This window comes from Cylas formicarius, unplaced genomic scaffold, assembly GCF_029955315.1.
Source record: "Cylas formicarius isolate icCylForm1 unplaced genomic scaffold, icCylForm1.1 PGA_scaffold_1__22_contigs__length_36826433, whole genome shotgun sequence".
Taxonomy (NCBI): domain Eukaryota; kingdom Metazoa; phylum Arthropoda; class Insecta; order Coleoptera; family Brentidae; genus Cylas; species Cylas formicarius.
Window position 1 is genome coordinate 15,604,919 of NW_026844264.1, and position 23,738 is coordinate 15,628,656.

Sequence of the window (23,738 nt, forward strand, 5' to 3'; positions counted from 1 at the left end):
AGCTTGACATTTCCGTTGCCTAATAACTTTCTTAATTATAGATGCCGAACGATGGACATTAAATTACCTGGAATTTAAAAAAAATTGCTTAATTCGTAATTAACTAGTTCCTAATTTTTGATAGCGGTTCGAACGTGTTCCTTATTCGATTTAATGCTGCACAATTACCACCAGAAACAATGATTTGTGCCATTACATTACCTGTGTTTGCAGACATCAATTAATAACTAAATTTAGTCTTTATATTTTAATTTCCTCTATATCTATTTCGTATACATACACTGTGTCCCTATAACCAAAACTATAAGAATTTTTATTCGCTATTGAATTCCACGAAGACTTTACATTTTTTTGATTAAAAACCTAAAAAATAAAGCTGGTAGTGGACTGTTATCAAATGAATTCCAAACGTCGCATAAAAATGGTCTGGGTCACATATAGTAATAATCTGTGTGAAAAATATAAGGGTTGTTGACTATAGCCATGATACGTCGACCTACTTGCAGGATAACCAACAATGTCTTTATTTTTAGATGCTAAACCACCATAGAGGGCAACCAGATTTTTTGGTAAATAGAAACTGATTTAGCTAGCTCTCTGAAGAAGTGGCTGCGTGGAACTTTGGTTTGAAAGAAGCAGGTTTTGATTCTTCGAGACCTGTTATTTTCCATATAAAAGAAATAAAATTCAATTTCACACCCAATAATACACTTTTTATTCTCGCATTTTCGGAAACAGTTCAATTAACAAATATTATGAAAAATTACAATTGCACGTTTACATTATTGTTTTTAATAGAAGATATTACGTAACACAGTTATACAGGATGATAAAGGAGTACGTGCATGATTTTAAGATGGAAATGCACAGTTTTCAAGATGCGTAGACGGGGGCAAAATTAGGTAAAAATTATTTTATTTTTTTTATCAAAAAATGGGCGCCAGTGTTTCTTTTTTGTATCTCGCAGGCTTATGATTTTAGAAAGGGGTTTTGTCCAACATAAAGTAAAAAATCCAAGAGACAAAAAAAAATTTACTTGTTTGCAAAATTATTTCTCTAAATTTGACCATCTGTACCTAGAAAACCAAGCATTTCGTCACGTACATAGAACTACCTTGTATATTGAACATTATAGTTCACAAATTTTCCAACTGTGGTGTGGTGATACTTATATCACAGAATATATCATTTAGGAATCATAAAAGTGACTAGAAACGCATACATCAATATAAAAATCACAGATATTATTTATTCGAATAGACAATTAAAACCGCTTCGACGAATTAACTTCAAAGATAAGAGGATTTAGCTAAATCTCCGAGTAACTTGTCAATTGACACGTCGCCGACCGTTTGCTTGAAAAGCAATTCCTCCAGACCGCGCTTGGAAACGGACTGAACGCCGGGTAGCATCAGAAGAAGTCGACCGAAGCGGCTCTTGTGATTATTTTGACGTTGCGTGCAGTATTCGTGGAGCATCACGTGAGTTTGATCTTGCAGCAGTTCCACGTGGGCTGGTTCACAAAGACCTCGAGATTCTGCAAAATGTCATGTGTGCAAGGTTAGAGACGAACTATGGACCTGACCGTTTTTATAAGGAATATTTTGTATTTAAGAGAAAGAAAACAAACGTTTAAAAAATTTAAACATATTTTGGAGATTTCCATTTCATTTTTTATAAAAATATTGGTGCAAAAGGCAATGTTAAAATATTTGTTGAAGTTTAGAAACAATAAAAAAGTTATACTAAAATACTAATTTTCAAATGTTTAGGTCGCATAAAACAAAATATCATCTCAAATTTAGCCTTCAATTTGTATTTAGAAGTCTTTTGTCAGTCTGGCCAATCACGATCTCGAAATTTGCCTAAATTTATAAATATATATAATTAGTGCATTTTTTGTGCACTTTATCTATTGTCTTATCTCTCACCAGCTTTAAAAAGGACTAGAGCTTTTAAATACGCATGTTCAGTATGATCAACTCTTAGCATAGTCAGCCTTGATATGACCTCTCGCAATTTTCTGGCATCTTGTTCCAAAGCGGACTGTCTTGATGGCGGAACATTGCTAAGCAATACGTCTGAAAAAATAAACGAATTACGAACAATTAATATTAATTAATTAATTACGCCATAATAAATAACATTTACTTACTTTCATCGACAGGCAGTGCCCATTGCGCTGCGGTCAAAACGAATAAGTCGTTCCAACTTTCTTCGAGTAATATGGTTTGATCTTTATACGATAGCTAAAATAAGAAAAAGCAATTGGTTGCTTTCTACATCTTTCCACACATTTTTAAAGTTTAAAAGATTGAGCTAGTTGATTAATGTCTTGTCAAGAAAGTCTCCGGTGTTCAGATGTCTTTAACCTAATATAAGGAATGTAAATAAATTACAAATTCTACGTTTCACGACTGAATGAGCATTTACACTACTTGAATATTGTTTGGACTAAACAATCAAAACACATCTTACCTGTAAAAAGGATGGTATTGTCCTAGCCCACTTTATAGCTAAAAACAGTAACTTAGCTGCTGACTCATACACAGGTTCGGCAAAGACCGACAAAGGTGCGGTCTCTATATCTACCGCACTTTGCGGCTTTGGTTCCATATCCGTCAAAATTGGCAATTTCAATCTGGAGTTAAACAACCCCTCTGCAGACGAATTTCCTAAATTGAAACGAGTTATAGGTTAATATTTTAGATGAAAAAATTGCAGATATGATTTTAACCAGCACGCTATTGCTTCCAAATGAATTTACCAAAAGTCTCTTACCACCAGCAACGGATCTGTTTTGATTAACTTCCTCCGAACTGGACACCTCATCGTCCTTAAGTATATCACCGCCGCTCGATATAGTTTCTTTAATATTCTGCTGGTATTTGATGACATATGGCGATGGTATACAAGGCGGAATGCCTACGGTACGCAAAATTAAGCTGTTTTGGTAGTTCTGTTTAGTTCCACAGACAATAATTACTTAAACCGTGATGAACCGGCCTAGCGAAACCGCCTAATACGCCGGGATAGAGTAACCCGTGAGATAAATAGCTTCCGGATAAAGTGGCGCTGTGGTCTAACAGTGACGAGGTGGGGGCATAATGCAATGGAAGTCCGGGGAAAACTGGAGAAGTTTGAAGAGTTCGAAACCTGCTGCCCAAACTCATTTGGTAATGGTGAATCGATGCGTGAGATGTTCTAGGTGCCCTTTCGTGTTGCACAGCTAAAAAGAAAACCTTGCACTATAAGACTAAGGAGAAATATCATTTCGAATCTAACCAAATTAAATTAATGATTTATTGATGCACTAGGCACTGGGAAAAAATCGATTAAATTATAATTATGCAAACGAGTTTGATGGTAACATCGTTATAATACGACTTTCGTATCCTATGTTAATTACATTATTATAATTATTATATACTACAAGTACAATATAACACTAAAAAACAAGAGGCCGATATTAACCAATTTTAACCAGTTGTAAAAGACATCACTCTAGAAAAGGTTATATATAGCTGTGAAGCTAGATTAGGTCACTTCTTAGATGTGCCTTGAAGAACTGTAACTACGCAATACAGACAATCTTCCACATCAATACCCAGCATTAATCGTTTATTGTATGTACTGCTTTGTATGTAGGTATTGGTTGAATTTTGTGTGAAGGAAATTTTAAACGTGATCAAGATCGTTATAATTACTGTTTAAAACCAAACGACCAACGAAAAAAACGACAAGAGGGACACAGATCCAAAACAGTTTAAATTAAAATACAATCATTTTTTGATGATCAGATCTTATAGGTAACCTTGACTTGCTTTTCACATAAATTATCACAGGGGTCGGAACAATGATCATTTATCATCGTTTCTGACTCTTTTTGCAACAATTTTAGCATGCTAATGTTATATACTCACATAGTGCAAATACATGATGTATATATTTATTTACTTACTTATTTATTTATTTAATGTTAGGATGTCGAACAGCGGCAAAATATACAAAATGCAAGTTGGTTACGTAAAACCGATGGTCTTGCGGTGCCGCAGAATAATAACGAAAGTCTTACTATCTTAATCATATAAATAATTATTGCCCAAAATACAGTAGAATACAATTTAAATATCGGTCAATACCTACTTCCACAATCAAGAATAAATATTACATAATAAATAAATGAGTTGCTAATGCGACGATAACGATAAATCGATTCCATATTACATTTATTTTAGTCATATAAAAATTTTGCCTTCCTTGGTCTTTTTAGGTTTAATTTCTAATAATTTTGTTTCAAACTTTTTTCTGGTTTCCTGTTTTATGCTCGTTTTATTTTATTTATTTTCGAAAGTGTTGTCATTAATTTTTTTATTTAAGTTCTTCTACATAATGAGAAATTGTAAATGATTGACTCTTTTTGTGTATTACGCGATACAAACATTCCTATTACACACAGACTACCTATAAAATTGTTATATTAGTAAATATTTAATTGATTACATCAGCGTTGAGAACTCCACAGAACTATTGCAAGAATAATTTTTGAAATACCTTACACGCGAGAGCTTTCCCCCAAAATTCAGAAATTGCCTTTTATAAACCTCCCATGTTTATCTTCAAAAGAGTTAACCATTATATTGATTCTCCGATTCTATATTTTCAAGTTAAAAAACGGGATTGTTAGCCATCTCGAAAAATTTAAAATCATACACCACCATCAATTTCATTTCCAGAACGGTAAATCCACCCAAGATGCCATTACTACACTGATTGATATCAAAAACTGTTTTCCTCCCATTCGTCTGTGATTAGCGTACCTTCCCAAATTTATGTTAAATACCTTGATATCTACGTGGACAAGCACATGAATTGGAAATATAAAAAACTAAACTCATTAAAAACTTGAGATTAACTACTACAGGAAAATTGCAATTACCCATAACTTTAGGAATCCACTTTTGGGTGGATTCCTAAAGTTATATATAATAAACCGCTCCTTTATCCTACAGAAGAACTCCATCAAATGGCAAAGATCTTAGATGTTTGACAATTATTTTTGTCAAAATTACGAATTATTATTACAAACGCAAGAACAGCTACCTCTATTAGAGCACGATTATTCGACATATTTCAAAGGCAAAAACTGTGAGTAACAAAGCGCGAAAGGACTATAGGTCAGAGATGCTTTCCTTACTTAGTAATAAAAATTATTACCTGAAGTGATTCAAAATAATAGACCATACAATGGATATAAAAAGAAAATAATAGAATGGATTATTCAGCAGCCAAGACTTATATCCACCAGCACATAGGTTTAGAAATATTTATTCTATTATTGCAATTCATTTAATTAAGATCTATATAGTTTGTTGTGATTTTTGCAAGTCGGTTATATACCACACACTTAAAACTTATTTTTGTGCATTTATTTTTTGACTTATGTATATTATTCAGCTGGCAAACAAATATTCATTTGCTAATATTTCGTTAGCTTTTCCCCTATTTATTAACTATTTATGTATCTTTACTTATTTAATGTTCTTTTAAATGTGCTATTTGTACATAAGCTATTGTCATTATTTTTATTATCATTATCATAATCATTATTATTATTATTAACATTATTACTATTATTATTAATACATTAATAAATTTTTAAGATTTCTAAGAGGATGGGTTCTGGAGGCATAAGAGTGGCGGAAAAATGTTTATCCCAAAAGTTTCGATAATTTTTTTGCGCCTTTCATCGATCCAAGGAACGAAAATCAAATAATTATAGTTATATAAATCCGCAAATTTACCGACTAGGAAAATCGGCGATAAATACAATGTCCCGCGCGTCGTGGAGAAATAAAACTGAAACTCATCAAATATTTAGATGCTGGCTTGGGTAATCATCATTAAGGGCCTGCTCTGTGACATGACATCATGGCCGTTCGGCGTCGTGTGTTTGCTGCGCACAGGTGCCCTTTTCCCACGCTAGCGTCTACGCCACCGTTTCGATCTTTCAGGCGATGATTATTTTCAATGCGGAGAGGGTAAAATATGAAAATATCACGGGTCCATGAAAGTTGAGATCGATTGAAAGAATCGAAGAGGGGCACTAAAGTGCCTTAAATACTAGATGACGGATTATGTTTATTTAATTAAGGGGGGGGGGGGAGTTCAAAAAGTGAGACAACAGAAGAAAACTGAACAACTGCAGAATGTATACACAAAGAAAGTAGATATATATACTGCAAAATGCATAGAGAAATTGACAAAATCAAGTTCTAACTTACAATCACATTATGGTCTTTGCTATATCAACCAAGATTTTTTTTTAATTTAGGGAATCTTTTATTATTTGTATAAGAAAAATCGTAATCTTCTCAATGTATTTGAAGTCAAATTTTAAAAATAAATTTGGTATAATCTTTATATGAAACCCACAATAAGTTATGAATTAAATTTGCGCACATGGAAAAAAGAAGAGACAATGAAGAGCTTATAGCTTATAGGACTTTGTTCTACGTTGTGTTAGGTTTATATATACCTATATGACGAGCTCATTTTTGAACATTCGTCTCTAGTGGTAATTTTAATTTTAAGACTTTGATAATTTTGAGATTTGTCTCCTCTTTCGTGGTGATTAGCTTTGGTTACCCCCTAAATTTCACACACTTTGCTCCAATTTGTACAGCTCTACACACTTATATTGTAACGTAAATAGGATTTGGGTAGATTTGAACTGAAAACTGTAGGAATGATGAACTCTGAACGACCATGTTCTTTATAGAACGCTGCGACATCTTATTGGTCTAAGACGAGATTTGAAATGACAGGTCTTGTTGGTTGAAACGCGCGTGCGCTTATTGAATGTCATTTCTCAAAAATTTTTGTAGTTAATCATAATGTGCTTAATTTCTCCGTTAATTTGTAATGTATGATGTGAGTTCTTATTATTTAATCCATGTAAGGATTCTTATTCAAGGAAGTTTTTTTCTTTAATGTCCATATAATTGGTAAGTAAGTAATTTTTTTTTCTTTTGAACTGCAGTTAAGTAACTAATAAGAAATTATTAAAATAATGAGAGCTCTTCATTAAAAAAGAAACAAATAAAAGGTGACTTTATCCAAATACCCCCGACAAAACAAACGCAACTGTTCCGAATCGCCCATCGTCAAATTCTGAGGGTGTGAGAAACTCAAGCTGAAATAAACATTCACTTTAGTCGACAATGGCTTTCTGCCACTCTCACACCCCGTTTTAATGACGCCTCGCTCGTTCAAATTTGTTTATCTAGTTGATTTTGACATCGTGATGTGATTTATATGGTTGAGCGCGGAATTCGGACGTTTCTCGAATGAAATAATAATTAGGAATTTTGCCCTCACCGTCTCTTTTCATGTTAACTTGTAGACACTTTTTGAATCGGCAAGCCTGGCACTGATTTCGTCTCGTAACGTCCACTATGCATCGGCCGTTTTCTTTGCAGACGTATTCCAAGTTCCTAGAAAAGCAACTCAATTTATATGGACAATCAAATAAATTTTTCCATTCGTCCATTCATTTTAGTTCAACTACTGAGTTTAATTCTACAGTGAAATCCTTGACATCATCATTTTTATAATAATTAATTGCAAAATGTTATTACGGCTATACTTTTCATTTTGCGCAAAGATGGTACCTGTCTATGAATGAATGAATACTGGGAGTAGTGGAAAGTAAGTCGAGTTTCATACTTTCCTCAAGAAAAATTTAATTCTAAGCAGAAAAACCTAATTCACATTAAGGAACAAAGGCTGGTTAATAAAAAGTATAGAATTAAATACTTTATTCCGCAAATTAAATTGTAATTGAGTTAATAATGAATAAAATATACCAGCAATTATTATATAGATACTCCTGTTAAGAACAGAAATATTAAATATCTTATTATAAGCTATTAAGTAACTAGTATACTTGCACCCCATCCCCTCCTTTGAAACAACTTTGTCCGATTTATATGATTTTATTTAATTGATACCAATTGATTTATCAATTAAACACATAAATTCACCGAATTAGACAATTACTTGCACCATAAGAATAAAACATTTTAATTAACAGAAACAGTTCTTACTGTGTATATATATTTCTTGATTTTTGATGTTGTAGCTCCAAATATATGTGGTGCTAGGGTGGTATTTTGAAATATAACTTAATCGTTTCAACTGAAATCCCCTTGTATATTTTATCTTTATCATTTTTATGGTATATGTGCCTTAGACATGCTGCACTTTTAGGCATATAGCTAGACATTTACTATGGATGGCTCTGTTTTTAGTATTAAATGCCAATTGCATATAATTATATACCTAAAACGGGTATATTTCCCCGACATATACAACATCTATAATGTCCAGGAAGTCATAAATGGACCCCATGACGGAAAAAACATAACATCTATATTGTCCAGTAAGTCACTGAATGGGATTGGATTAAAATTTTCAGGAAAACATTACATTTTTATACAAAAGAAAAATACACAGATGAAAATAAAATTAAGTTATACCGCGGATCTGCCATTACCCATCACATATAAGTTTAGTTTGTTTTTTAAATTTTGCATTTTTTTTTCAACTTTGAAAATTGTCAAAAAGGTTTTATATTTATTTTATTATCTATTTTAGCAAAACGTGACTTTCAATATGTCCCTAGAAACTTTGGTAACATTGTGAGTAAGTATAAAAACTTTTTTACCTTCTAATACTCCTTTTGAAAAATCCCCTACAACCGTCGCAGCTGGCAACTCCGTAATGTTTTCCTGACGCCTTATCTCCACAAACGCGGCATAAACTTTCAGTTTTGTTTCCGGCCTCATCCATCTGCGAAAAAATATTCCTAAATCCCTCCCCTACAGAAATTTGCAACTGGGTACTATATGAGCAAAATACAAAGCCATTTTATTTCTTGCTTATTTCTAAACGTGATGTTATTGTTGGCATTACAAACAATAAAACAAAATTGATTTATCCAGGAAAATTAGGCATTATGCAAAACCTGGCAGGTAATTTATTGAGGACACGAAACACTGATTTTTTGTTTCTTCAAAATATAAAACATAATATTAAAAATAAAGATATAGCAATAAAAAATATCTTTTTCAAAGGAAATACCGAAATATTATCGTTTTTTAGGGGTGGGCATCGTTATAGTGACAAAAGGCAAACAATTATTACAATAAGGGCTAAGCTGACTTTAACACCTGTAACTTTCCCCGCGAAACCCCAACCCTTACCGATATTGTATACCTGCGGTAGCCAAATCTAGCAATTAGTTGATAATGTGAGTACAAATTACGCAATATGTTACTCTCGACCATGTGGTCAGATATCACGAACCCTCTAGCCCCTGAAAATATCTCTCGAACTATCTGCGGCGACACCCCTCGGCAGATCCGTAATAAAAATTATCTAAAATTCTAAAATTCTAAATCTAAATTTGGTGATACTCTACATCTCGTACTTCGTGAAACCGCTCACCATACATAGATATCAGGTATTTAGGAAACAAATTGAAATCGCTAGATGCTAGGTCCGAACTACATAAGTTTCACTATTGGATGTTTTCTGCACTTATCATTTCAATTATCAATTTATATGAAATCCTAGACAACAATAGATTTTTGCCAAGTTTTTCGATTTTGCAAAAAAAAAACTTCCGAAGGAGAAACAACGTAATGTGTAATATATAGAAAAAATACTTAATACGTTCCTGACAAAAAATTCTGCCTAGAAAATTCAACCGTGCAAAGGATAGGGGTAGAAGAAGTATACGGTTTGACAACCCGTAACATATGAACATGTAGGTAGATAGTGATTTAATTGTCATTTCCGGGTTAGATTATTAATGGAGTGCGAATATTTTGACATTTCAACGATAAATGGTTTAAATAGCAGTTTTTATGCTTGCTGGGGTGACAACTAAAATTTTTTATTTCAGCGTAAGGGAATTTTTGAATTTCTTTTCCTTTCACTGCCAGAATCGGTTATTTCCCAGAAGACGAGTGGTGTATAATAATTTTTATATGTATTTAAAAAATTCGCGGCAAATTGAAATTTGAAGTATTCTGCTTCTAGAGTCATACGCGGATGAAGTTAATGAAAAGGATTATGGATATTATATTATATCCGACTTATGTTAAAATCATTTTTTCTACCGCTGCATGGAGAATTTTTTTTTAAATTAAACCGATAAATTTAAAAGAGAGTCTTTTAAATTTAATTTTCTCTTAAAAGGAACGTCTTCATAGTGGCTTAGCTAAGACGCCAGCTATCAGAAACCAGCGATATTTTCTATGCTACTATGCAACTTCAATAAAAATTAAAAACAACTATATAATTAGTTGTTATTTCTGTATTCTTGAAAATATTCAATGACTAATCCTTTCGGGCACACAAATATTTTTAATGGATTTAATTAATATTATAAACTGTTAACTAATAGATATTTTAAGAAGTACATCACTAATAATAAATAATCTTACAACTGTTATTGTTTATTTCATTAATAAGTTGCTGGAAACATGCGAATACACAATTCAATTCAAAGCCTTTATTACTGGATTTTAGTGGTTTGTGCAAGATACTGTCGCCATGTAACTCCATCTAGGTACCTAACTAGAGTTGTGGAATTAAGTCAATTTACCGGCCAATTGACCAAAAATAATTTTAAAAACGCAATGAAATTTATATTTATTTATTTATATTGTACGTTATATCGCTATCGCGTCGTTCTGAGAACTGAATGGAGTGGTTATTTTTATTGTGTATTATTATTAGTATTCCTTGAAGATGATTATAGGTAAATTGGACATCACAAACGCATAATAATTAATTATAAAATACATATTATTATTACGTAAAGATAGATAACACTCTACAAATGTGATTTAAAACATTTTGATTGAATTTGAATAGTCAATTAAGAAGTAATCAATTGTCAAGTGGTCAATTGACGGTCAAGATAAATAAAATCAATTTACAAGTTGCAGCATTTAATACCCATTCCTGTTCTAACAGATCATGTAGCTACCCAAACACTATAACGTTTAAATATAAAAAAAATATTGACACCTATACGGACAGCATTGGCTTCGAGAACGATACGAAATTCCCATTCAAATCAACTTTCACATCGCATGTCGTTTGCGGTTTTAGGAAACAAAACGCTCCAGCAACAAACGTTTAAAAACGGCGTATATCGACCAACGACAAAAAAATGGTATATTATTAAAAAGTTCCCCGGAACATTTTAAAACCAAATCATGCGGAAAATGTGTGCATACAAAGTTTCCGATAAGCCACAAAAGGCGGTCACGTGTGTAAACCACAGTAAAGACGGGTCACATATGGCCCGCAAAGCTCCCTCTATACGGCGAAAACGGTACCCGATAAAAATTAAGAATTATTTAGTCACGGCATACGAGCAATTTGATTATACGTTTGGCTCGTGTCAAAACTATTATTTCGGTCTACGTAGTCAATGTACAGCTTTTATCCGGCAGCGGTGACTATTAAATATTTGGGAATTAAAATTTTCTCACGCTTAAGAACTTTTTTGGTATAAATTGTAAAACACGAATTAAAACTTATCAAACCACTAAATCGCTAATTAAAAAAATATATTTAGTTGCTGATTTTTCAGTAGCTTGTCACTGAACTATAACAAATGGCAGGTACGTCTCAAGGAAAGAAGAAATTAAAAGAACGCAAAGTATACAACTTTACAGGATTTTATTTAAATGTATTAATCAATGAAATTTCGATGAAAACTAAGTTCTTCTATTTAACAGAGGACAGTAAATTTTATTATTCTCCAAAAGATCCAGAAACATGGAATAGACTCACTCAAAAAGCAATTCGTCTAAGCTCTACGAAATGGCTGCATCATGGTCTGACAATCCCCACCACTTTGGAAAACTCTTCAGTATGGATTGGAGAGCTTGAGATTGATAATGTACAAGGGTTTCCAAGCTGTAGCGCCACAATCCAGTTCAGTTCGAATGAAAGCGTTTAATATGAGTTTAGTAATGACCGTGACATATCCAGAATGCATATAGGAAAGCTCACCCTGCAGAAGGCACCTCATACCAAACATCAACCCAAATCAAATCCTTTAGGGTCAACACACTGTGTACGGCCTACTATATTGTGATGGAAATCAACCTTTAGAAAGCTGGATATGTATCTGGTGGTTTATCAATCAATCAACAAAGTCAATCTGTCTTCCATGAATCTTCTGATGCCTTGAAGTCGAAGCTAAACGTTTGGGCTTGCATAACGATCTTGCGACAATGAATTCGAATGTTATTTAACGGCTATGTAGAATTTATCAGGATCTTATTTGCTTGCGTTTATAAGCTCATAATTTTGTTGTACTTGTTAAACAAATGCAAAATTGTTAAATGGATCCAAGTGAACTATAATTGTAATTTTTACTTTGAGTTTTCAGACCTGGCATGCTATATGTATTTTTAATCCCATTTCATTCGGATCGTAAATCTCAATCTCAAACTTTTACTCGTGTGACTAGCATTACGACCTGTTTATTTATCAGCACCTAGTCTCAAGAAATGATATTGAGCCGCGTGAAAGAGTGGCGATGGAGATCAGTAATATATAATAATATATAGAGCAGCTTTTCAGGTCTTTGTCCTGCGGTATTATTCTGCATTTGTTTGCTACTTTGGTTATACAATTTTTAACGACATAACTACTTAGTTTTCAGACACAAGATTTCATGCTTTCCTTTTGTCAGCTTAAAACACCGGCAGCAATTTGGCAATTGTGAAGTGGATAAGCTACAAAGAACCTTGTGCAGTGTCGATCCCTCCTTATGAGTTGTATTTTTTGCAACCCCAGGTTCGAATTATAAATGCAAATTCGCGCCACGATGGTCGCTTTATGAATAGAATCAATCAATTGGAGGAACCTAGTGCGGTTGACAAGTTTAAAAAATAATAATCGAACGATGACTGTCATAAAAAATAGATCAATTCGACATTTTTGCGCACGTTGCGCCGTGACGGGACATTTGCATACACGGTGTGAGCATTTTCTCGGGGTTGCATTTAACAGAATTTTGACGATATAAACGAATAATTTTGTCTTATAACAGCATAAAATAAACATAAAAAACAATTTTTGAAAAAAAAATATATGCAAACAAAATCAAATAATAAAGATTTTAATTTTATTTAAATTTGTATTACTAATAAAACATTTACGCCAAATAGTTATTATAATTTTTTTATAAGGATATGTAGAAAAGTATATAATTTGAATATGGTTCTTTGCGTGTGCTGGAGTTTATTTAAATTTGAATCGGATTGAATCGGATTCTTGTTACTGTCGAAAAATCGAATTTTTTGAAAGTATCTACGCTCGTATAAAAATTTTATATCTCGGTAATGGTAGGTCCTATGGGATACGTTCTCGTCTTTTGGTTTTTCCTGAATAACTTTTGACACGTTGGAGCTACAAAATTGAAATTTACCTTCTTTTTTGTAATGCTTCACGAGATACATTAGCTTGTAAGAAATGACCTCGATCCGACTCCGGCATCCAACATTTTCTCAATTTTCTGTTCTTTGAACATTTCTATGAAACAAGACAAGTGTCCGAAATTTGAGGCAATCGAATTCACGTTTGGCGCATATATGCAGCTTTGCCCTGTGATAGAACCTATTAAAAATATGGAGGGATGGGGCGTCGGGAAAAAAATTAAAAATCGCGTGTGCAAGGGCCTACAAAAAAGACCATTTTTCAAAAACCGTTTACAATACCGAAAAATTTCTTGAAACGGAACATGCAGAGGATATGGCTCCATAAACTTTATTGTTGACAATTTTTCAAAAATATACAGGGTGCGCTGCAAATTCAAAAAAACTGAAAAATGGGTCCCCCTATTACTGAAAATCCGTGATTTAGATGCCAGTTTCTTTTACATGCGATATAACCCGTATAGACAGTTAAAACTTTTGTATTTAAGGTTTTTAAGAGTTGTACAGGGTGTTCGCGATATTCCGTGCAATATTAAAAAACGTAATAAGTGCCCTAAATTTGCAGCTACCGACTTCAGACTTGAAAGAGAAGTAGAAGTCCGGACCCGCATTTAGATAGACTCTTTAAATTAGGAGCAATAAAATAACGCGAAGTATTTTTGAATTTTTTTTTTGGTTATTTTGACTTCCAGAAAAACATCTTTTCCTCCAAAACCATTCATCCGATCCGAAAAATTTTGCAACCGTAGGACGTGGGAGATCCGGCGCTATAACTTTTGTTTCACGCATTTTTTCGAATATATACAACGTGTTTTATTTATGGACAAAAATCTAAAAGACCCTGAAAATTGTTCTTTTAGGGAGTAAATTATTAGCCGTAAATGAAATTTCGTACAAAAAATAGTTAATGCGTTGAAACAGTGTTATAGGACTACAATTTTTGTATTCACGATTTTGGACTGTCACGTGCGCTGTGTGAGATATTTGAAAAAAACCTTTTGAAAATCGCAATATCTCGCACTCAATCTAGAGGCGATGACGTCATTTAATATTACGGTGTACTGTATTTTTGCAGAAAAGAGGTATTTTCTCGAAAACTATTTATCCTATTGAAATAATTCATATACCGAGGAATGTGGGAGATCTAGATCTAGATGCGACATTTTTTCGATTATGTACAGGGTGTGTCGATTATTTGTAAAAAAACAAAGAGATCCCGAAAATTGCCGTATTCGTGGGTAAATTATTAGTCATAAATGAAAAATTATGGGATGAAAAACATGGGATAATTTGGTTTAAACAATGTCGAGAGAGAGTTTCGAGTTTCATCTGTCATACAGAGCGCGCCAGATATTTGAAAAAAAAAATGGGAATCGCTATTACATGTAAAAATTTTTGAATTTACCAAAGTTTGTTGTAACTTTGAAGTTGCTGTATACAGGAGGTATTACATCGATTTTGCGGAAAGTTCCATAGTGGTCCGCAGGAGCACGATAGAAAAACAATGCGGCTTCTTTTGGAAATAAAAAGCTGCTTCGCGACAAACTTGCCCCGCCCAGCGACGATTTTTCGAAAACAATCTTGTTTATTTCGTCCATTTGGAGCTTAGTATATTTCATTCCTTTGCTAATAAACACTTAAAATCCATTTAAATTTATTATGAAAAACATAGGAGATAATTTTATAAATGTTCAATGAAAAAACTTGATTTTATTGGAAAATTTATAGTGTTTAATTAAAAAAAAAATAGTGAAACTCTCTTAGTTGCGTTATCTATAGTAAGAGTTTAATAACTGAGTAATTAAATTCGGATGAATGGATTAAAGTTTCATTTTTTTTAGTAAGAAAGTAGTGATTTAATACCTACTCAATAAAATATCTGGTGCCACTTGTTTTTATTAATTGACAAATAGGTAATATTTTTCAAACAAACAAACTCGATAAAATAACAAACTTTCGTTAATACTTAAAATCGAAATCCCTTCAAACAGCAAACAAAAATGTAAAACCCAACAAACGTAATGTCTAATCAACGGTGGAATTGGAGTTGCCGTCACCTGACCACTAAGCACTAAGGTAAACGATCCTGCAAGTTGGCAATAAAATTAATAATAACAATTATTTATAGTACAAATGTCGCCAATTTAAAAAAGTATCGCAAGTTTATTAAGCGACGAGCAGAATTGTTTGATGAGATTAAGAATTCTTAGCGACACAAATTTACGTATTAGTCGGAAAATAAATAGCTTTTTTAAATATACCTCAATTTTATTTTTACTATTAATTTGGATTCTGCTTTTCCAAATTTGACCATTACTATACAAAATTTTAGTTACAGTTTCTGCTTCTGTAGCCAGTAGTGAACGCTCATTTTCGAAGTTAAATTTATTCCAAACTTATTTGAGATCAACGAGGATATAATAAAGATTTGTTGGTTTCTCTATAATTTCAGTTGAAAGCGAAATTTGCGACAAAAATGGTACAAGCCAAATTTTGGAGGAATTTGTGTCAATAAAAACAAGAAACATTGCATTTTAATACATTTTATTAGGAATAAAAATTTAGTCCAACAATTCTAAAAATTATTGAAGCAAGTAAGAGATAAATAAATATTTGTTTCATTTTGTTGGTTATAAATAAATCGATGAATAATATAAAATCTATGTTTTTCCAATGCTTATTTGAGTGGAGTCGGAGTCGGAGTCGATCCTAGAGCCGGCCTTACCATTTCTTAAAAAAGGTTTTTTATTTCATGAAATTTTAGGTCGCCAAGGATAATGCTGTAATTTAGATTTAGTTTTCTTTTGGTTACAAAATTATTATAGTATATTACACTCACATCATTAGGTCTACAAATGGAAGTTACATAAAGTGCACAATAAAAAGCACCTTTCAAGAAATAAGAATGAGATAGAGTTTTATGTTAATAATGTTTGTTGAGCAAAATTAATCTTTTAATTTTTTAAATGATATTAGAAATAAAAAAAAAGTCGATAAGTACGTAATGTAAGCTCAATAGACAAATAGACACTAAAATAATATTTTGCTCAAAGAGTTGATGTTCCTCACCTTCAATCCGATTATAATCACAAAATCACATCCGCAACAATCAATTACGCGTACACGACCACCCTTAGCACAGACGAAATCAGAATTGAAACCGCCTTCGGGGCTCGCTCGCGCTTTGTCCGACACCCTGTATACAATCTCCGCCCAGGGAACTAGAGGGTTAAAAGGCCGCAGATCAGTGGTGCTCCGACCGAGGTCGGTCCGGTGCCATTGGTCGTAGATTAAGGGTTGAAACGCCACGATTGGTCGGTCTTTTTGTCGCGTTCACCCTTTGGAAACGCCGGGGCTTTTTTAATCATCAGGTATGTCCCGCGATACGGGACGATTATTTTACCGACATTTAGCATGAAATATTGAGTGGTACGGTTGTCGATCCGAACCCCGATGACATTTCTTGAATAATTCGTTAGCTTTGCGACGTTGTTACAGAATAAAATATGAATTTTTTAATTGGAGAACGCGGTAGGTGTGTACTTATGACGAAAATATTTTATAAGTGACATTCTTATCTACATTATTGTGAAAACGCCGAAGGGACACACCACCTAGATACATAGCCAATCTTAAGATTTCCTCGAAACTCAAAATTTTAACATACATATTTGTCTTGTCTTTCTATTGTTCGCGTATTAGTGAGACCCTAATTGAGGAACAATTTGAGATGTTGTAGACCCACTTTAATGAAGCCTGCCATTGCAAATTTACATTTTATTATTCTCTAGCTAGCACTAGGAAACGAAAGATAACGTTTCTTCTTATGGAACCCTCTTCATATTTGGATTTTATATAACAAATTAAACCAAATATTTGTTTTGAACTTTTTTATTTTGCTAAAAAATATGAAAGGTTGACAATGTTCTTTGACAAATAATGTGCGCAGTTTACTTTTTGATTGGGAATTGGAAGAGGAAAAAAGAAAAGAAATATTGCTGATATTACAGCTTAACCGTTGACGTTAATAGAATCTGCCAGATCTATACAAAGCATCCCAAGTAGGTGATGGGAGAAATGAAGCTTCACAATATCTCAAATTTCTTAAATGGAATACAGTTTTTTTTATGCCAGTTATGTTTTTCTTGCTATTAGAAAAGTATTACGTTTTCAACATAATAAAATACAACTTAATACTCTCAAATACATTTCTTTATTTACAAATTTGTTGTTACAGAAATAAATATAAGTAGAATTATCTATCTCAGAATTCTAATATTGTTGTTTAAAGTTTGTAATTACGGTAGACTGTAAAAGTCAGAAGGTTATCCTATATCCTGTATATATGAAAATAATTTTATGTTATGCATCTCATGCAATTTTCTATATTTTCTTCACTATTGACCGTTTCCAACGTATAAATAGCAGACCGACCATTGCCCTCTGTGGTTAACTTTGACCATTTTTACTTTATCACAAATTCTGCCTTAAAATTTCTAGTTAAAATCCTAAATTTTAAGGTAATAATTCTAAGAATGTGCATCTGTTTTTGTCTTCGTATAAAAAAATTCGTTAAATTTACCATTTTGTCACCAACCAACACTCCTGACAATTCCTGAACATTTAGATAGAACATAGATCAGAAGAAGCTTTCTGATTTTTGACATTTCAAATTTCGACATCGAATTTTTTTTTTGGAAATGTGTTTTGTTTCGAAATATTATTTAACCGGTTATTTAAAATGGTCTTGCGACTTTTAGTATACGGAATAAATTCGGGTTTCCATGTATACGTCAAGACAAATGCAGCGAGCGCATTGGTGACATACGTCCGTTTCCCTGGATCTGTGGTACCGTTTCATCGTTATTTTCGGTAGTTGGAATTACATTTAAAACGTAATCTAATTTAAATTTAAAAGCGATATAAATCATTTCATGTTTCTACATTCAATACTTACAATCAAGGAATATCAACTAAGATAAATCGACTAGGGGATGCAAACTAACTAATTAATGAACAAAAAATTGTTGCTTTGCAGTTTCTCATTCATAACACCCAAACAGTTAGATGTAATCAGCGGAACAAGGGTAAAGAACATAACTATTTAGAGCATTGGCTAACCAAATAGTGTTTTACAAAGATTTTATGGATTTCTAAAAAATTGTACGAATTTGACTGATTGACTGAAAAATAAATAATAAGCACCAAGCACCTTTTCAAAAAATGCTGATGTGAGTATGTAAAATAAATTAAATTACATTATGTCACTTTTCAGATTTAGAAAACGTATTTACTTGTTAAATAAATACAATAAAACTTTAATGAGTACATTGTATATGTTTCCTTATATACATCATACAAACATTATCGCATCACATACAGCAAAGATAACTATAATTTGAAAATTTCAGGTTATACTGGAATGGGTGTGTCCATCCGAGTGATATTTTTGGGATATCGTCTCTTGCAGTTAAACCGGAATTAAGTGCCAACTTGCTTATTTTAAATAGAATAATTTTTAATATATTAAACAATTTGATTACGTAATTTTATTTATATAAAAAGGAATGTTTAAGACCAATAAAGTTCGTTTAATTTAATAATAATATTTGTTGAAATTGCTTACAGTAAAACTAAATGTTGCACCTTAGACGCCAATCTACAAATAACTTTAAAATATGAATTTAATAATTACCTATTGGCATTTTTTTATTTTAATTTGTTTAATTTTAAAAAATGGAAGTACTCACAACTTCGAAGTTATAATTTTACAAATATTTCACGGATTTCATACATCTTACAGAGCTGGCACAACAGATTTCCCAAGTGATTTACTCCAATGTATAAACTAAAAGCTTAGATATTTCAAAGCGAAGAGCCTGATTGACTGCACCAAATTATGGAAAACCCGCTCTATCGCCACAACTAACCAAACAATTCATAAATGTTTATTCATGTTTATTTTTTTATTATTGTGCCTCTTTCAAATATGTCTGAAAAATATAACTTCATCTATTGAATATGAACTGATTAAAAAATATGTTTTACCGAAATCGGGGTCACATTGTAAACATGTATGTACATGAGTGATAACGACAGCGCAAACTTCAGAGTGTTCATTTACGCCTGCGGCAGATTATTAGTCGCGACTGCTCTGGAACGACACAAAAGATCGCACTTGCCTGGCATTTGACGGCTTCGATGGAGTGCTTTCGCAGACCCAACTCTCGTTCAATAACATCTACTGGCTATAACATTGTAAATATTGGGGAATCGCCGGTATTTGATCAGTCGACTCTTATACTTGACGGATAACTGCATATTTTTATACAATTTTTTATACAAGGTGCATTACATAAAATATTTTAATCAATTGCGACTTTTCTAATTTATGTGAGTGGCTCTAATTCACTCTTTGGTAGAGTTAGCAAATAACCTATCCGACCTATCCCAGAAGATCTATTATAGCTCTATCCATGGCTATAGAGCCTTAACTAGGTTCGTCTCCCTGATTACACTCCACAGCTTCGATAGTGACTCCCTGGTCTAGCTCACTACCTCTGGATTTGTTACATACTTCTGAGGAATTTCTTGGCCTGCCTTTATCTTGGCATGTAAAAAAAAATAATTTTCTTTTCACAGATGAAATTTACAATACACATTTTAATCATTAAAGCGCATTTTTGACGGAAAAGGTGTGTTTTTTTAATTTTAACGGCGACGTCCGTTTTATTTCTAAAAAAAGAAATGGCACCCTTTGGCTTCGAAAAATCAAAATAATTATTGGTATTCACTTCTGGAACAAATTTCGTTTAGACCTCATTCTCCGACGCACGTCTTTCGCGCGCAAAAGTAAAAGCCAAAAAAAATTTTTCTTCATTTCATTGACACTGTAGACTGTAGATATTTTGTTAAAAATTGATAAACGTTTTTTTTTTAACCAGTGACGTTCACGTTAGTAAACATATAGATGGAAAAAATATGATTAAACAGTAATTTTTCTGTTAAAGTTTAAACTGTTCTAAAACCACATCTTAATTGTTTTCCAATTTGTCTTACAAATTTGAATTATTTCAACCTACTATCCAGTCAATTTTAGTCTTCTTTCGGGGTTTTGTTGCACTATGGTGTCTATGAAATTATTTTAAGTTTCTTTCACTATTTCTGCTTCTAGCAAGAGCTTCTTACAAATTACAAGTTTAATCGTATTGAACCATGTGCGTTCTCGTCTAGCCTCTCAGTACCCACTGCAAAACCTTGGATGTCTCATCAACAGTTGTTCACGTAATATTACGCTTTTAGCAATAAGAAATCAAATGCGGCCCTATTCTGTCGAATATGATTGTCGTTTTGTTTTGTTGGGCTATTAGGTATTACAGAAAAGTCAATGATAGAAGTACGGAAGAAATGTGAAAGATTCTCGCCAATTTGGGGTTTACTGTAGGATTTAGACGTATCCCGAGAAAACCAGCAGACAAAGACATCGTCGGGTAGCGACATGAAAATGCCTCCGTTCGCAGTAGTGGATCCTTTTGCGGTATTTGGGAGACAAAAGCCGAGCATCTGGTCAAATTCCCAGGTTGGCACTTTGACGCCATTACAGTAAACGGAGAAACCTTTTATCGGAAACCAATTAGGGAACGCGGTTTCACACTTTAAGGCCTGTAAGATTCAGATACTACACGGTGAAAGGAATTCGCATCAATTTTTATACAACGGCGAAATAGAGGACGCCTTATACAATATGTATAGGGTGGGCCGTTTATCTTGGGGCACCACCTTGTCTCAGAAACTATATGGGATGGGACCAAAAGTTAAATACAAAAGTTAATTGAGGTATTAAAAAACTTTAATTTATTTTAATTTTGTATATGTGTGTCTTTCGTGCGCGAATATCAACTTTCCTATTTTAAATGAACCATTTTGTGTACAATGTCCTATACCTAAGTCTAATCGTTTTTGAAGTTTTTAATTTTTTATTTCTTCATTCGGAAACATTTATTGTTTCACTTGGGTAAGTTTTGTTGTAAACAAGGGGCTAGAATGACGGATTCCATAAGAAATTCTCTGTACATATTAATACAGGGTATGCGAAATACTTTGTTTTTAATTGAAACTATCGTATTCAGCATTAAAAATGAAGGCAATTTTATGTAATATAATTTCATATAATATTTTTACTTTTTGAAATATTTCCCTTTAATTTGTCTATCACAAATAATATGCTGTTGCCATATAACTTCAGTTAGTTCATCATTCCCTTTTATTAAAAGCTCTAAGTAGCGTTGGGAATTAAAATTCTTATCAAAAAAATACTGGACCTATTATTCTGAACTTCCAAATGGCGCACCATACTTTGAAAGAAGTTCTACCTGATCTTGTAACTTCCTTATGTTTTTTATTATTCTTGTTGCTCCAATAATGGATATTTTCCCGATTAAAAAATTTAGTTGAGGTTGTAAATATGGACTCATCTGTCCAAATAATATTAGCAAATATATTTTCTGAAAAGTGTCTTGCTCTAATTTCGACACTGGACAGAATTTATAGGACTTGCATTTCATTATTTGAAGGCACGTTCGAAGCCTAACTTCTTTTGACATATAGATCTAGCATTTCGGGTTGACTCTTCAGGGGTCTCTGCAAAAAGCAACAAAATATTAAGATTGCTCTGCATCTTTCAAAATGTTACGACGCCTATTTTTTTCTTTCTTCAAGATTCCATATATTCTAAAGTGTTGGTAAATCCTGTCGAAGATCTTTTTTTCTGGCGCCTCCTTAATCGAAATTTTGTTATATACTCCCTAAGAGGTAGGGTCCGGTGTTTATTGTTGTAATTTTGTCACATATCAATCTTTTCCTCTGTGGCGTATAAATTAAATTTATAAACGATAAATAAATAAATCATCTCTGTGTCAATTATGATAGCACTCAACAACAAAACACGCGTCTAAGGAGACAGCGTTCTAGAACTTGTTTTGTTTAAACGCCGATATACCCACCTTACCCTACTTTCTGATAGACAAATGTTTAAAAGGAAATATTTGTAAAGTAAAAATGTTAAGCATATTCAACCTTATATAAAATTGCCTTAATTTTTAATGACAAGATTATAAAAATAGGTAGTTTCCATTAAAAAAAAATTGCAGTTTTGTTAATTTCATTTTTAATCATATATTCCACGTTCCCTGTATTAATATGTATTAAAATTTCTTATGAAATCCGTTATTCGAGTCCTTTTCTACAACGAAACTTACTCAAGAGAAACCATAAATGCTTCCGAATGAAGAAATTGGCAGATATTTTAAGTCGTGCAAACGTCACTTTTCGCCTAAAAAATTAAAAATGCCAAAGATGGTTAGACTTAGGGATAGGATACACAAAATATGTCTTAAATTTTCTATACAATTCAAAATTAAAGTAATATACCTGATGTTCTATTTAAAATAGGAAAGTTGATACTCGCCCACGAAAAATGAAACACCCTGTATATACAACATTAAAATAAATTGAAGGTTTGTAATACCCTAATCAACTTTTGTATTTAACTTTTGCCTCCATCCCTTATAGTTTCCGAAATATGGTTGTGTTCCAAGATAAACGGCCCACCCTATAGAAGGTTTAAGATAATAAAAACGTCTTAACAAGATAATTTAGTATTTAGTGGCTATAGACTTCTTTACTTAAAATGAACCATATTCTTAACTTAGGATGTTCTCTTTATCAGCTTAAAAAATATATCGTTTTAGATTATATAGACCGTCAGTTTGCTTTACAGTGAGAGATGACGTGGGAATTCGGACACTTTATAACTGCATTGGTCACTTTCTCTCAGACTTTATCGAAACTTTTGATTGGCTCAAATTCTGGATACAAGTTTTTGCTTTTTAAACACCTACTACCATCATTATTTGAATAAGCCTTCTTAACTTAGGTACAATGCAGGGGATGTTGTTTTTATTACATTAAAAAATATATTGTTTTAGATTATATAGACTGTCAGTTTGCTTTACAGTGAGAGATGACGTGGGAATTCAGACACTTTATAAGTGCATTGGTCACTTTTTCTCAGTCTTTATCTAAGCTTTTGATTGGCTCAAATTCTGGATACAAGTTTTTGCTTTTTAAACACCTACTAATATCATTATTTCAATAAGCCTCCTTAAATCGGAAATTTTTGAGCCCACTTTTAAAGCATGTGAATTA

General features: G+C 32.7%; 1 protein-coding gene across 1 annotated transcript; it reads right to left on the reverse strand.

Moving 5' to 3' along the window:
• Positions 1-700: 700 nt before the first annotated feature.
• LOC132696316 (nuclear receptor subfamily 2 group E member 1-like) lies at positions 701-16,869 on the reverse strand. The gene is made up of 9 exons (XM_060661069.1): positions 16,602-16,869; positions 8,729-8,853; positions 7,381-7,496; positions 2,987-3,229; positions 2,782-2,925; positions 2,479-2,675; positions 2,156-2,249; positions 1,932-2,081; positions 701-1,537 (listed from the first exon to the last, which is right to left on the reverse strand). The coding sequence occupies exons 2-9, from the start codon at positions 8,851-8,853 to the stop codon at positions 1,290-1,292; spliced, it is 1,317 nt and encodes a 438-aa protein (XP_060517052.1). The 5' UTR covers positions 16,602-16,869; the 3' UTR covers positions 701-1,289.
• Positions 16,870-23,738: the final 6,869 nt, after the last annotated feature.

What these genes read in the sequence shown, in the direction of transcription:
- LOC132696316 (XM_060661069.1), bottom strand. Translation starts at nt 8,853, where the DNA reads ATGGATGAGGCCGGAAACAAAACTGAAAGTTTATGCCGCGTTTGTGGA. An exon ending in TTCAAAAGGAGTATTAGAAG is followed by an intron (nt 7,497 to 8,728) that starts GTAAAAAAGTTT and finishes TTGCTTTTCTAG; the next exon opens with GAACTTGGAATACGTCTGCA. An exon ending in GCCGGTTCATCACGGTTTAA is followed by an intron (nt 2,926 to 2,986) that starts GTAATTATTGTC and finishes TGCGTACCGTAG; the next exon opens with GCATTCCGCCTTGTATACCA.